General features: G+C 43.8%; 2 protein-coding genes across 4 annotated transcripts in view; one reads left to right on the top strand and one right to left on the bottom strand.

Moving 5' to 3' along the window:
* Ance-3 (angiotensin-converting enzyme Ance-3) overlaps positions 1-14,927 on the bottom strand; it is a 48,542-nt gene that overhangs the window by 1,783 nt on the left and 31,832 nt on the right. The window lies entirely within an intron of this gene.
* Vajk3 lies at positions 7,573-10,792 on the top strand. Of its 3 annotated transcripts, none has more exons than XR_004469578.1 (3): positions 7,573-8,076; positions 8,348-8,386; positions 8,435-8,629. XR_004469578.1 is itself a non-coding variant. In XM_015181318.2 (3 exons), the coding sequence occupies exons 1-3, from the start codon at positions 7,738-7,740 to the stop codon at positions 10,328-10,330; spliced, it is 1,227 nt and encodes a 408-aa protein (XP_015036804.1). In that variant the 5' UTR covers positions 7,582-7,737; the 3' UTR covers positions 10,331-10,792. The 3 variants fall into 3 exon arrangements, 1 of the variants encoding a protein (XP_015036804.1); XR_004469579.1 differs by having other exon boundaries at positions 7,574-8,076; positions 8,438-8,629; XM_015181318.2 differs by lacking the exon at positions 8,435-8,629 and adding an exon at positions 9,482-10,792 and having other exon boundaries at positions 7,582-8,076.

The raw sequence follows: 14,927 nt of genomic DNA, 5'->3' as shown, positions 1-14,927 counted from the left end.
TTCGCCGTTGTGAGAATGTCGGTGAGAATGTTGCAAGCACAGCCGCAAAAAAGGCATTTTTATGCCCACTTTTCACAATGTTCGATCACGGCTGCAGACTCCCAGGCTGCAGACTTGGTACCAACGTGCCACAGCTCCATTAAGTGCATCAGCAGCAGCAGCAGCAGCGTCAGCTTAGTCTGGTGGCGGTGTGTTATGTTTTTGGCACTTGGCAGCAGTTGCCACATAGCCACATCGTCGCCACATTTTCCCAGAGACGCGACATGACCCAATAGCAGGGATTAGGCAGCTGCCTCGTCGACTCCGGTGGATGTGGATGTGGATGTGTTCGTGTGTGCTTGTCGCCCGACGGTTGCCATTCATTCAATCATTCAATCAGACACTCGGGCAGTCTGTGACGGGGTTAGCAGTCTTGGTCCAGTCAATCAGAGCCAACATTGTCGGCAATTAGTCCAATTTTTGTTGCCGCTGCATGCTGCTGTTGCTATGGCTGCTGCCACTGCCGCTGCTGCTGCTCTGCGCTAAAATTAAATGTTGCGAAAATTCTTTTCAATCTCTCGGACATGGAACATGTGTTCGACGAGCCAGAGCCAGAAATCAACAAGAAATATGCGAAAATCTTTAATTTTCCGAAGCCACAAAGCCAGTGCAATTATTCAGCTGAAATGTGCCTGCTGGTTTGCTGCTGCTGCGGGGCGTATGAGCGAGCGAATGTCGTTTATGCGATAGCCACTAATGATCGGTTTTCGGCTCGGATTGGGTTTTCCCAGACCCATTCATTTAGCCAGTTGCTGAATAGGATGGCTAAGCCATCGAAGATTATTTTCCTGCAAACAGGCCAGTACTTGGAATGGACATTTCTGGTCACTTCGGTTTAGGTTGAGCCGCAAACCTATGGCACATTGCCGCTGAGGACCTGTGGCTTAGACAAAGACTAGACAGACACAGAAGCGGTCTCAAGGAAAGCCACAAATTTAGAGAAAATGGAAACATTTGATAAGCGCTGAGATGTTTCGTAAACCTGTATACATGTACCCATATCTTACTCCAGTTCTCCATATACGGTCTGCCAATAGATTTCTAGTTTGAGCTTGTAAAGTAATTCCACTTCAATTTTCCACCAGATGTGAATGTCACCTGTGAGGTCACACTGGGCCAACTCTGGCTGAGATCTGTTCACTTAGTAGCTGTAGCCAGGCCCGAAAGTGGTTCAATGTCCAATGCACTGACCGGACCGATTGCCCAGCAATTGACAAACTGTCGGACTGACATGCCGATATATATGTACATATGTATATGTATCCATTCAATCTCTTTGCGAGCCCAAACGACTCTTAAGACAACTTCGAGTTATCTGCGGCCTGTAGTTTACCTCTGATGTTGATATCTCGTCTCTTTGTTTCGCTTGACAAAGCTACCAGACACATACAAAAAGATTACTTTTTTTACGAATTACGCTTTTTTAGATTTTATTTTTCGGGGTCTGACCTTGACTTTCATAGCCATGCTCGCCAGGTGGAAACGGTTCGGGTTTTGTAATGAAATTGCGCGGGAATCCAAATAAAGTTAAACTAATTTGTTGAAATAAAACTCATGACACTGGCTGAGTGGAATTCAGCGAGTACCTAAGAGTCTCTAGTTCTCTAGTCTTCGGTCAAATTAAAATTACGTTTTCTTACAAAAAATGTTTATTTATGAAGTGACTGATTGGAGGTCATCATTTGGATACACCATTCCCTTTTACGGCTCACGACATGTTGAACGGCCCAAGAAGTATTCACAAAAGGATTTCTATACTTTTTGTATATTTATGGTATCCTTATACCCTGAATGGGTATTAAAGAAATCACAAAAGATGTGGTTTTGTATTGTATTTTGTATCTTGACATTTTATCATATAAAAACTATTACTTTTTGGCGATGTTTATATGGAATTAAGATTAACAGTGGTGCTCACAGGCATCCACATCGTAAAGCAACAAATGTTAAATGCCTAATTCCAACTGATAAGTTTGGCAATAGTTCATCCAACATTTCCTGATTACCCTCAATAGTGTCGGATTGGAAATCGGAAACTTTTTATCTATGACAAATTGATTTGATTAGATCAGTCGTTAATTTAAGTTTCCCGCTCCCACGGACCCAATGAAATCACAACTTTTAGATTCATTTTAATACCGCCGAAACAAAGTATATGCGCATTTTCAATGAGATTTTCTGTTGCAAATATAATCTTGGCCATTGCCCGAAAAAATAAACGAGAGAAAAACTGGTCACTTGTCGGAAATCGTTTAAGTTTTTCACTTGATATGTCAAAATGCCAAAAACGTTGCACAAAACGTGGCTGGCCCGATGTCGAACGGAGCCAATGACCAGGCATTAGGCATACGCCCTGTTGGCGGCGTTGGCCGGATTGGCCACGCCGCTCCTCGTTGCCAGCAAATCATTTAAGCGCCATGGGCGTGTGGTCTCAGCAACGAAGACAACGAATGGCCACCAGCTTCTTTCAGAGGCCGCTGCAGGGGCTGCCTCAGATGGCCTGGCCTCACTTTGCTTTGGTTTTACCCCTCTTTGCGCTTAGAAACATTGCGGATACAGTTGGCGGCCAGGTCGGACAGACAGGCGAGGAGAAGTCGGTCCGGTTTTTGTCTCGGCCATAAATAGAGTCGGTGTCGGATGGCGATATGGAACGCGATCCAGTGCGTTGCACAATGCACTTTCAGTTTCGTATTCGTATTCGTATTCGGATTCCGATTCAAAATCCAATTCCAACTCCAATTCCGATTCGAGTCAGTTGCAGCTGTTTATTTCTATTGCCATGTGCCATGTAATTCCATTCTTAATTATCTAATTATTCATTGTTCTAGATCCGCTTTTTCGAACCTAATTAGCATTTAATTTGAGCTCACTTTTGCTCAAGCCTCAATTGTCCGCCAGATCCGTGCGCATAAATCAATAATCCACAACCGAGCCGCCAGACATCCACTCGAGGCGACCGGCCTCGTTTCCAGCGAACTTGATCCAATTCCTTTTCGAATCGCCATAAAAGTGGTTATAGTTACTACTGTGTGTGTTTATTTCTTGTTTTTATAATTTTACTATCTCTTGTTCGCCAGCAAAAAGCTGTGAAAGTTTGTGGAGCTTGGACTGCGTTAATAAGAAGGTATCAATGATATGGCTTTGATCTTCAAAAAAGAAATATTACGAGAAGTAAAAGGACAGTTGTCGATTCAAGGGTGGTTTTTGTGCTAATCTGAATTTCTTGAGGTGGTAGTGTCCTGTAATATATTCTGTAAAGATCCGTATAAATTCCTTAGGGGGGGAATCTCCAAGGGTAACTTGTCTTGTTACTGAATTAAATACTTTTCTTTTCAGACTATTTCAATTCGCTTCGTTGACTCTCAGCTTCAGTGCTCAAGAAGTATTCCCAGAGCATTTCCCAACTGTCGAGTCAGTGCACCTCAACTGCATTACAATTGTGTGAAGTATTGCCAGCCTAATAAACCTTAATTATATTTGGCTAACTTGCGACTCTTTCGCATACAACATATTGCATATTTGCACTTTTGCATATATGCAATATATGCAGCATATTGCAGGGTGGCCCTGTCCGGAGGCTCATCAGCTGGCCAGGCTCTGGGGCACAGACGCAGACGTAGACCGCAGTAACATGCACCGCTGTCGGGGCATTCGAAGCATTAACACACTCCAAACAATTGGCCATAAATCAGCCTGCGCCAAATGCAACAGCAGAGAAGCGAAGGAAAGGGCGGGGGACTGGGGGGGTAAGCTGCCGTTATTGTTGTCGTTATAATCAATGAATTACGTCGCATCGGTTGACCACAATTTATGGGGACTCCGAACATGAGAATCCGAAATGCGGGGCACAAGAAGCACACAAAAGTTAATGCTGAAATCGAACGCTGAAAATGCAACTGCACCAGCTGCCCCCCAGAAAGGGAGGAAGGGGTGTCGAGAGAGCGTTAGACAGTGGTTGTAGGGGGGGTGGCGCAACAGGCCACAGGGGTGGAGTGGCAGGCTTAGATGTTGCAACCGCATGCAACAAAAGAAAAGCATCCAAAAGACGTCGCATGGCTAACCGAACAGAACCGACCCGAACCGAACTGACTTCCACCTGCCTCGCGTCTCCTTCCATCGCTGCCCCTCTCCCTCTCACTCTGCATTGTATCTGTTGGATACGCTTATCCGTCTGTCCGCCTGTCCGCCTGTCCGATGCCAGCTGACAGAACTGTAACGTTTACTGTTGGGGCAAGCAGCTGCAGCGGCCCGACTCGGCTTGGGTCGGTTCCATCTGGCCAAACATAGAAAACAAACACATTTCTGCTAACAGAAAAAAAAGTAAAAGTTGCAGAGCCTTCAGCAGCTCTGATGTCCGGCCGAGCAGCGATTTCCATTTTGGGGGAGCCTTTATGTGGGGACCCATCATTTCGATTTGGATATTCGATAGAGGAGAACACAAAAAAAAGATATTATTCCTTGTGGTTTGGGATCTTGGGCAGGCACAGAAATAAAAGATAAAACAAAATTTGGAGGAAGTCGAGCCACGAAGTTTTAATATTTTCATTTAAACATAAATATTAATGCCATTAACTTGCAGCCATGAGTGAAAATATTACGATTGAAAGGAATTTGAAAATACATATTTGTTTCAACTATATTTCGTTTTTATACCCGATACTCAAAATGAGTATTGGGGTATATTAGATTTGTGGTAAAAGTGTATGTGTGTAACGTCCAGAAGGAATCGTTTCCGACCCCATAAAGTATATATATTCTTGATCAGCATCAATAGCCGAGTCGATTGAGCCATGTCTGTCTGTCCGTCCGTCCGTCTGTCCGTCCCCTTCAGCGCCTAATGCTCAAAGACTATAAGAGCTAGAGCAACGATGTTTTGGATCCAGACTTCTGTGATATGTCACCGCTCCAAAAATATTTCAAAACTTTGCCCCGCCCACTTGCGCCCCCACAAAGCGCGAAAATCTGTGGCATCCACAATTTCGACGATACGAGAAAACTAAAAACGCAGAATCGTAGAAGATGACTATATCTTCTAGTGTGCAAAATCTAAACCAGATCGTATAATTATTACAGCCAGAATCACGAAGACAATTTCACTCTTTCTCGCTCTGTCTCACTCTAACACACAGGTTTCATGGTCGGTTTTGCCAATTGCAAAATATGAGTTCAAGGATCTCAGAACCCATAAGAGCTAGAGCAACCAAATTTGGTATCCACACTCCTGTGATATCGGACCTTGACCGTTTTGTTTCAAAATTTCGCCGCACCCCCTTCCGCCCCCGCAAAGGACGAAAATCTAGGGCAACCACAAATCTCAGAGACTATTAAGGCTAGAGTAACCAAATTTGGTATCCGCACTCCTGTTAGATCTCACTATAAAACGTATATCTCAGAATTTCGCCCCACCCCCTTCCGCCCCCACAAAGGACGAGAATCTGTTGCATCCACAATATTTCAGATTCGAGAAAACTAAGAACGCAGAATCATAGAGAATGACCATATCTATCAGATTGCTGAATCTGGATCAGATCAGATCATTTTTATAGCCAAAAGGAACAAATCAATTTGCAGTGGCTACGCAGCGTCCGACGTCACGCTCAGACTGATTTTCTGTCTCTCTCGCACGCACTCTTTGTCGTGTCGATTAATATTAGCGGCGTCTGCCGGAGGAGAGCCATACTGACTTAGTATCGGGTATAACTGTAGAGTTGCGGTGTCCGCAGCAACTCACAACGTTCCCCCTCGTTTAATATGAATTTAAATATTTTCATATTTAAATTGAATATATTTAATATTTAAATTAAATATACTTCCTAAAAATTTTATTATTTTATACTTATTTTATTTATTATTATGGCAATTAGTATTTAAAATTCATCAGTAAAAAATGAAAATGTGTCCACAATTTACTCAAAAAAATGTCAAAAATTATATCTCTCCCCTTGTCGTTTTTAGCATGTGACAACAAAGCTGTAAATGTAAGTACAAGTGAAAGATGCATTTAGGCATTTTCCGTGCCCCCATGGAGCAGCATTAGGGTGATTCAATTAAATTGTTCAACGCCTGACCCCTTATCGCTTTTGGAAAGCCGTTTAGCAGTCCGACTAAACAACTAAAGTAATAAATGTTGTTTGTTGTGTTTTTGGCGCGATTGCTTTTATAGAATTTGGCAAAGACAATAGAAAATGTAAATTCCATACCCGCCAGGCAGCCAGCCCAGACCAGACAATAAGATTAGTCAATCACGGCGCACGCATATCATTTAGGCTGTCTCATGTCTTATGGCGGGGTCCAACATCCAACAGGTTTCACTTTGCGCATTAACAAATAATTATGCTGGCAATTGCCAAATCGCAGACTCTGCTCCGCTGATATGTAATCTGATTTTGTGCAAATGCAACAGCCACGGCCTGCTCCGTCGCGGCGACTGCAACGCCGACCCATAAAGGCCTTTCACTTTTGCGGCAGAGAGCAGATCTCACGCATGCCACCCGATCCCAGATCCAGTCAGAGTTCCAGTCACAGTCGCAGTCCCCGTCCCAGTTCCCGAATGGGACTCCCCTTCCTCTTCTACCATTCGAGCATTTAAAACATTGTAAACAATCGATCTCCAATACTCGTATGAAATAGTATCCCTGGACTATAGTAGCACTGTGTGGCACTGTGGTTACAGTCCCACAGCCCGCAACACTTCCTCAAAGTGCGTGCCGTGAGGCATGCAACATCAAATATGCCGAGGTATTTGAGCTATGCAACTTCCGCTTTCCACTGGTCCCGTTCCTATAGGAAGTTCAATGCGTAACTCGAGCCACCTCAAGGTGTAATAAAGGGGAGATCTGAATGAAGTAAACATATCATAAGCAAAAAAGGCACCACAAGCCGTTCCTCAGGTATCAATGTTGTTTGCCATGGATCCGTTTCAAATGATGCAATCCGAGGTTGAAGTAGAGCATGCGAAGGCAGGCATCAAATACGAGGAGTCTGAGTAGAACGAAAACCATCGATAGGAATCGTTTGCCCCTCAGCCGACAGCTGTTTGCAGGAATTTAAAATAGAGCTAGCAGAATTTCGATATGAAAGCATCGTCTGGTGATATGATTCCAGTCGTGGTTTTAGAACACGAAATACGGGTCAGAATATACGTACATATATTACTAATATTCATTCATATCTACGGATCTATTACCGCATAATTTAATGTACAATCTAGCCTTATAAATCGTATATTAACTTTGCAGTTTTGCATAATCCAGTCAAAACAAAGGCTGAGCTAATAATTTTATTATCGATCTAATTGATTCCGGGAATCAGGTTCCCACTCTACTTTCGACTCTACAAACCTGACGATTTTGATAGACATATGACCTTTCATGGCAGATACATTCATACGTTTTGTTTTTTCAACAAAAATACGATTTTAAGAAAACCGAAGAGATTGTTTACTGAAATCGAAATCCAAACATACATAAATAGCTAACAATAAAATTTTGAGAATTCTGTGGGATTTTCCCAAAATAAATTTCATTTCTGGATTTTAGATTTTTAAAATTTATTTAAGTGTGTATTTTTTATTATCCCAAATTGATTTCAGGGCAAATTTGCACTCATATTTTATGCGGCACTTCCAAGACGACTGCTCGCTCTACCCACACATGCACAGCCGAGCCGCCTTTGCCGTTGTATTGGTGGCACACTCGTATGTCTGTGTCGGTAGTGGTGGGCGCTTCCGCTTGCAGCTTTCCGAGTCACCCGCACACAACCAAAGCGCACCAATACAGCGGAGCGGCTTGCCAAGCCGGGCCACTTCGAGTAGCGAGCTTTCGAGAGAGCGATTCGATGCGATGGCTTCGAAAAGCTTTTGGTAACCGCTCGACGGCTGGGACTTGGCTGCGTTTTCAGTTTCGTTTTGACACAAAACCTCTTTGGGGGTATAAAAGCGCGCCACTGACCACAGACAGCATCCAGTCAGAGGTTTGGAATCGCTTGGGATTCTACAATCCTTACACAGTATATTTCGATAGTATTTCTGCGCTACTTGTAAGTGCATGAACCGAAGAAGTGTTTAATTAAACAAATTTGTGCTAAATAATATTTCAATTTCAAACGTGCTGAAAAAATTGAAAAGTTTTCAAGATATATAAATATACTCGTATGTGCCGTAAGATTGTGTTAGATCTGAAAAGTTTTCAATTAAGCGCAGTGCATGTTCAAGAAATAAGGAGTAATAGTTATTTCCGACGATAAATATTTAAAAATATATGCTGATTTGTATGCTAACTATTCCATTGTTTTCTTTGTTTATTTACAGCCTTGGCAAGTCCCAACACTCTCCACTATGAAAGTTTTCGTAAGTACAATAGAAATAGCTGAATCAATCTAAAATCTTATCAATCAGAAGGCAAGAAATGTGAATGCAAATCTTAATTGCGGTGAATGTGTGAATTAATCGGATCGAGAGCATGTCAATGGGCGTGGGAATTCTGGAAAAGACATAGAATTGTAGAGGACTCCCACATATATTACATGTAATTCCGATTTAAACTAATTTTTGCATAATAATAATAATAATAATAATTACGGCTTGAGCACATACTGGGAATTGTTAGTGGTTGGATGTGAATTATGCTCTTTATATATGGCTTGGGCACCCCACTTCTTACTATGCATAAGATTGCAAATAGATTTCTTAACATGGGCTGCAGCCACTTCCTAGAGCACAAAAAACGGTTATATGGCATAAGACAAAGCCGGAATGGCGGTGAATGACAAACTTCAACTTGAACCATACTATCGTACTCGTACTAAGCGGCTCATAAATGAACGATCATAATTTGAGTGCCGGCCACGTCTAGCAAACGGCAAAAACAGCAGGCCGGGCCAACTGATCAATTAATAGACGACTACAGGTGCACTCGAAGAGCTGCTCCAGACGCTAACAGCGCCGACTGCGCCGACTGCTCCGACTGCGCCGCCTGCGCATGCGTGACATGACGCAAGCCGCAAGTCGGACGCGACATATTGTCAGGTTCGCAATCGTTAAAGAGAGGGGAAGTAGGCGCAGTGGGGGCTGGGCGTAGCTCTGCAGTGCATTGCCTATGCGCTGCACGTTCGAATTTCACCTGACCATTTGAATCGCAAAGGAGGGCGATGAGACGACCATCAAGTGGGCGTCATATCACAGTCACTTTCTAATGCGATTGGGTAATCGATCGAGCACTCCAAAAGGGGCATAAAATGGTCGGTTTTGTTGGGTAATACGAGTACCCATTTCGAAGATGCAAAAGAACCCTTTGAAGCGGATAAGACTCGTACTTCGGGGCAAAATCAGATTATAAGTAAACGAAATTTGTAAGATCAGTGCTAGGATAGGGCTAGGACAATGATAGGATATCGCTATGAATCGTCCCTTACTTATTCCCACATCCATCCATCCCGTTTGTAGATCTGCCTAGCCGCTCTGCTGGTGGCATCCGCCTGCGCCAGTAAAACCGAAGGCGAGAAGGTGCCTCTGGAGAAGAAACTGGACAAGCGCGGCCTGCTCGACCTGGGATACGGCTACGGACACGCCGGTCTGGATGTCGGCTATCTGGGACACGGTTCCGTTGCCGGACATGGCTATGGCCATGGCTATGGACTGACTGGACACTCTGCTCCCGCCGCCATTGCCGTGGGACACAGCGGCCCCGCCTACTCCATTGGACACAGCGGCCCCGCTGTTGCCGTCCACCACGCCCCCGCTCCTTATGTGATCAGCAAGCAGGCCGATGTGCACAAGACCATCACTATCACCAAGGGCATCCCAGTACCAGTGCACGTGGACCGCCCCTATCCTGTTGTGCACGAGAAGCGCGTGCCTGTCGAAGTCAAGGTTCCCGTGCCTCAGCCCTACGAAGTGATCCGAAAGGTGCCAGTCACCGTCAAGGAGTACGTTAAGGTCCCTGTTCCGGTGCCCCAGCCCTACGAGGTTATCCGCCACGAGAAATACCCTGTCCATGTGCCAGTCGATCGTCCAGTTCCCGTTGAGGTGCCAAGGCCGTACCCCGTTCCAGTGGCCAAGCCCTATCCGGTGTACGTGGAGAAGGCCGTCAAGGTGGCCGTTCCCGTCCAGGTCGACCGCCCGTACCCAGTTTACGTGAAGGTGCCTGTCGTCTCCCACTCCGTGGTGAAGCACGCCCCCACCGTTGCAGTCAGCAGCTATCCCGTGCACGGCTATCCCGTCAGCAGCTACCCAGCGAGCAGCTACGGCCACGACGCCTCCGTCTACGCCGACCACTCTGGCTACCACAAATAAGCGGATTCCGGGCGACCGAGCGATCCATTGGAGCAAGCGGACCTTCAAGAAATGAGCGGAAGGAAATTTAGCCACATTTTCAATTAAATTCTACTCTCACACGGTCTCTGCTCCCACACCCACTCCAACTGTCTGCCCCCGCAAAACACAACAAAACAAACCCTAGGAAGATGCACTTCCGCCCTGCCACTCTCTGTAGCTTTTAAGAACCCAGGACGAACAAAAATGCCTTTTGTAAATTATTTCCAATCCAGCCATCCAATGGAAACAGTTGTGTTGGATGAGTGTCCCGTTTAGGGTAAACAGCAGCTAAATGTTCGTAAATTCCCATATTTATGGACATTTTAGCTGTCACGTTTATCAGTGAAAGGTTACAACGCACAATGAATTGAATAGACAGCTACTGAAATACATATGTGACAATCGTTTAAGGATAAATAAAATAAATCGTATAAAATACTATTTCATTGTTTTATCACTGGCAATTCGTGCCGATGGTTGGCTTTTGGAAATAATCCAGCATCTAAAATACTATTTTCCAATGTCTTGTATATATATTTTGTAAATAAAGAAAATATTGTTTTAAACGGATTGTTTTCTTGTGAATGAATTTAGACATATTTGGCACCGAAAGAGCTGAAACTTTGGATCGAGGAGAATTAATTTGGATCCATGTATCGTTTCACTTGGTTTGTGGACAGTTCATAGTAGCATTGAGGAAACATATTGAAGAAGAAAATGGCAAAGCAATGGTTTATTGTTGGAGGCTTTATAAAGTGAACTTAAAACCCTATTCACGATGCTTTCCATAGTTAAAAAATATAGTAACAAGAAAGAACAGATGAAATCATTCGTAAAATCAATCCATTGTTGGATTTCAATATTCTTGAAAATAATACCATTTTGGGTAATTAATTTAGTACCTTTTAAATTGAATGAGATCGGGTTGTTTAGTTCCATACTCCATCATTGCACCCATAATACATATACTTAGTGTCCCTGTGATGCTCTTTGACATTTGACATTTAACAATTGTAATCTGCTCACATTGCCAGTCACTTTGAATGGCATGACCCAAATTAGCAACGGATTCGCATTCGATCGGAAGGAATCGCAAGTTGCTACTTACTGCCTCACTCAATAATCCATCACGGGTCAAGTAATGTAAATGACACCAGAGATTACCTCTGATGTGCTCGCGTAGCTGGGACCAGAGACGCCGAGACACGTGCAAGGTCGCACAGAGAAGTCACTGCCGAAGATGACGATCCATTCACCAGTCGACGTCAGGGCACTGTCTCCGCTGAGTTCGTTTAAAAGTCGGTCGTAAATTTTAATAACATTTAGCCACATGCGTAGAACGGCCCCCGTCGGTCATCGGAGGATCAAAAGTGAGAGAAGAGAAGACACTTGATATTTAATCTCGGTTTTCTGTTTTTTACGGCAAGTGAACGAACCAAGCGGGGTTTTTCCTCGTCAAATACCAAAATATCAACTTTCGAAAGGCCATCACAATGCAAAAAAGTTCTGAACATTATGTGTGTCTTGATGAATTGTATCAATTAAGTTTAGGGCTGTTTAGTATTTGTTTACCCCCGAAAAAGATTCTCGAACCGGTCCGCCTCTCCTACGTATTATCCAAACGAGGGCAATTAAAACCGTTTTTCTAAGCAAGCTAGCAGTATACTTGATGATATGATATCAACAGATTTAATTTCGGGATCTGTCCATCTTCAGGAGGGGGTTTGGCCGCACTCGCATTTTATTTTTGTTTGCGACGAGGCCAAAGCCCTCACGGCGACTTTGAGGCCCGATCCCAAGGACGCTGCTCAGTCCAGACGGAACTAAAACAACTTTCTAATAAAAAGTCGCCCGTTCTTGTTAATTTGTGATTTAATTTTCTTCGACTCCGATTCTCCGATTTGGACTCCAAAGAGAGCCGATACGTCTCCATCACCGTCTCTGGGTAGAACCAGTTCCAGGCCAAAGAATTCACTTAGATCAGCATCAGCCTGAAGGTCGTCGGCTTTATAGACAGCATGTGCACACCTCTAACAGAGGGTGAGGGCGGAGACGGTGGCACAAAAGGTGGCACTGCACTTACACGTAAATATGTACATGCATTCGTAAATTCGTATCTTAAACCATAATTTGCTACAAATTGCCATTGAAATTGCGCTTGCAACTGCTCTTGCTCTTGGTCTTGTCGGAGGGTGGTTCACCAGACTCAGTCGCACTCTCGTAGGTGTTATTCAAAAGCATACTCGTACACTCTCATTGCAAATATATTGTGTTTTATTTTGTTCTTGACTTGGATTGTCTTTCGGGTTGTGCAACCGCGCGCAATTACAAAGCGGATCTCCTGATCGAACCTAATTGTCGTCGAGTCGCAGTCGTAGGGTCCAATTATATAAAATTAGTTCAAACAAGAATTTTCATGATCACCAAGATAGTAATTTAATGGTAACAAAATGCCTTTGCAGTAGGAAATTGTTGCTTAAGAATATTTAAATTAAAAAAAAAACCTCTATGTACACAGATAAAAATATAAAGTCAATTAAATTTGTTTTACAGGGATGATGCAATATTTTTGGAACTAATCATAATTTGTAAAGGATACTTCATTATCATTTAACAAAACAATAAATACAACAAATGAATTTTATGAATTTTGATTATCTAAAATCGCAAATATGTAAAGGAAATTATTACTTGTACAATGCTTTTATCTTTATTTATAGAAACTTCTAGAAATTTATACCCTGCAGCTTTTGTGACATATATATTAGAATATCTTCATTTCGGCTTGCAATTAGTAGTCAAAATGCATATTATTTCCTCTCAAATTGCTCCCTCTCTCTTTTATCGTACCTCTTTTAACCGATAAACATGAATATTCATTGAGCACATCCTCATCATCGCGGAAACTCATATCTGTAGCACTGATAACCCATAAATCAGAGATATTGCAAACGCCCATAGCCACAGCGCCACGCAGCGCACAGATCGATCGATTTCGATCGCGCACATCTGGAGAAATCGCCCAGTGGCAGCATTTACGCAATGATGTCGTGGGGCAGGCATGAGCACCCAATCGATGGTTGGAGAAGGGTGGTGAGGGGTGCGGCGCAGGGGCAAGGCAACAAATTTCTGCGACCAGCAAGCGCGGCTTGCCCAATTAAAACAATATTTCCCGTGGCGATGGGGGCGGAGCAAAGAGTTGGGCGAGGGGGACGTTCGCATATTTGCTGAAATTTAATTAATTGACCCAAAACGATGGTGACACAACGGCGGACGACAAAAGATGGCAACGGAGCAAATGGAAAAGCTCAAAATGTATTTTCGCAATTCTTCCGTCGCTGGTGGCTTGGCTGAGAAAAGCCACGAAAGACGTTCCACATGTTGCCAAATGTGAAACTCTGCTCTAATGAACGGCAATCTAGTCGGCGGTTTTTGAAGGTCATCGCCAGCCAAGTTGTCCATCGCCAAAATCCGAACGAATGCGTCTGCATCGCCGCATAGTTGTCGTCCAATTGCGAAATTAATTTGGTTTAGTTTTGGCTGTTATTTTTTCGATTTTGCCAAAATGCCTGTCTATTTGACAGCCAAAGTTTAAATCAGAAAAACTTGCACCAGTTTCTCGAACAGAAAACTGTAAGCGCAAAACCCAAAACCCAAAACCGAAGCTCCGATTGCAAACGTAATCGAAGTCGCAGTCGAAGTCGAAGTCGAAGTCGGAGCGGACCAAGTCAAGTGAAGCGAGCGTCTTTGGCAATCTGGAAACCCCAGGTACTCGGAGGCCCTCCCACCTGGCCTCTTCATGTGTGCCTTCTGTTTCGGCCTGCCCTGCATTTGGCCGGCTGTTTCATTTGGCCAGCAAACTGCAAATAAAATACTCGTTACAGCCACAATGCATAGCCCCAATGCAATTGCAGTCATTGACGTGGTACATGATCCGATTTCAGCTAAATGCCAAGTCTATTGAACCCACGATGATACTCGTATGTTGTGGCTTGAGACATATGGATGAGCAAATCAGCATGGCTATGGATATCATAGTTGAGCTGCCCTATCCATAGTTAGCCCCATGCTCAACTCAAATATTCTTCCTCATAGTCCAGATCATATCTGAACATCAATTTATGTTTGACTCCGTTGACTTCTGGCTGTTGGTCTCCGCCCCATATCGCGGCGCATTCAAATTGCAAACAATTAAGCCTACGAACGCTACCGCATCACAGTCAGTCGGATTATGCAATTGTTCAATGAATTATGGCTGGTATGGCTTGGTCTGATGTGGTCTGGTCTGGTCCACGGGTGTGTTTCGCACGAAAGCGAAGCGAATCCTTTCACCTGCCTCCAAACGTAACAAAAGACTCAGGCAACGAACCAGAGTCCACAATGATTTCTCATTCCCTGGCAATTTCCGTATTGAAAGTGTTTCTCTGGGTTGTGGACACGGACACTCCTTCAAGTTCTTTATCTATGCCGCGAACTATGTCAAATGAGCCAAGTGGAGGCACCGCCTTTAAGGGGCATTCAACAATCTAATAGTCCACCAATTGAATAGGAAAACATCTCTCGCCAACAAAAAAAG

The sequence above is a fragment of the Drosophila pseudoobscura genome, chromosome 4 (assembly GCF_009870125.1).
Source record: "Drosophila pseudoobscura strain MV-25-SWS-2005 chromosome 4, UCI_Dpse_MV25, whole genome shotgun sequence".
NCBI classification, from domain to species: Eukaryota; Metazoa; Arthropoda; class Insecta; order Diptera; family Drosophilidae; genus Drosophila; species Drosophila pseudoobscura.
This window is presented reverse-complemented; position numbering and strand designations above follow the sequence as displayed.

Coding starts and splice junctions, on each gene's coding strand:
- Vajk3 (XM_015181318.2), top strand. CDS start 7,738: ATGTCTGTGTCGGTAGTGGTGGGCGCTTCCGCTTGCAGCTTTCCGAGT. Junction 8,077..8,347: donor ATAGTATTTCTGCGCTACTT/GTAAGTGCATGA, acceptor GTTTATTTACAG/CCTTGGCAAGTCCCAACACT. Junction 8,387..9,481: donor TCTCCACTATGAAAGTTTTC/GTAAGTACAATA, acceptor TCCCGTTTGTAG/ATCTGCCTAGCCGCTCTGCT.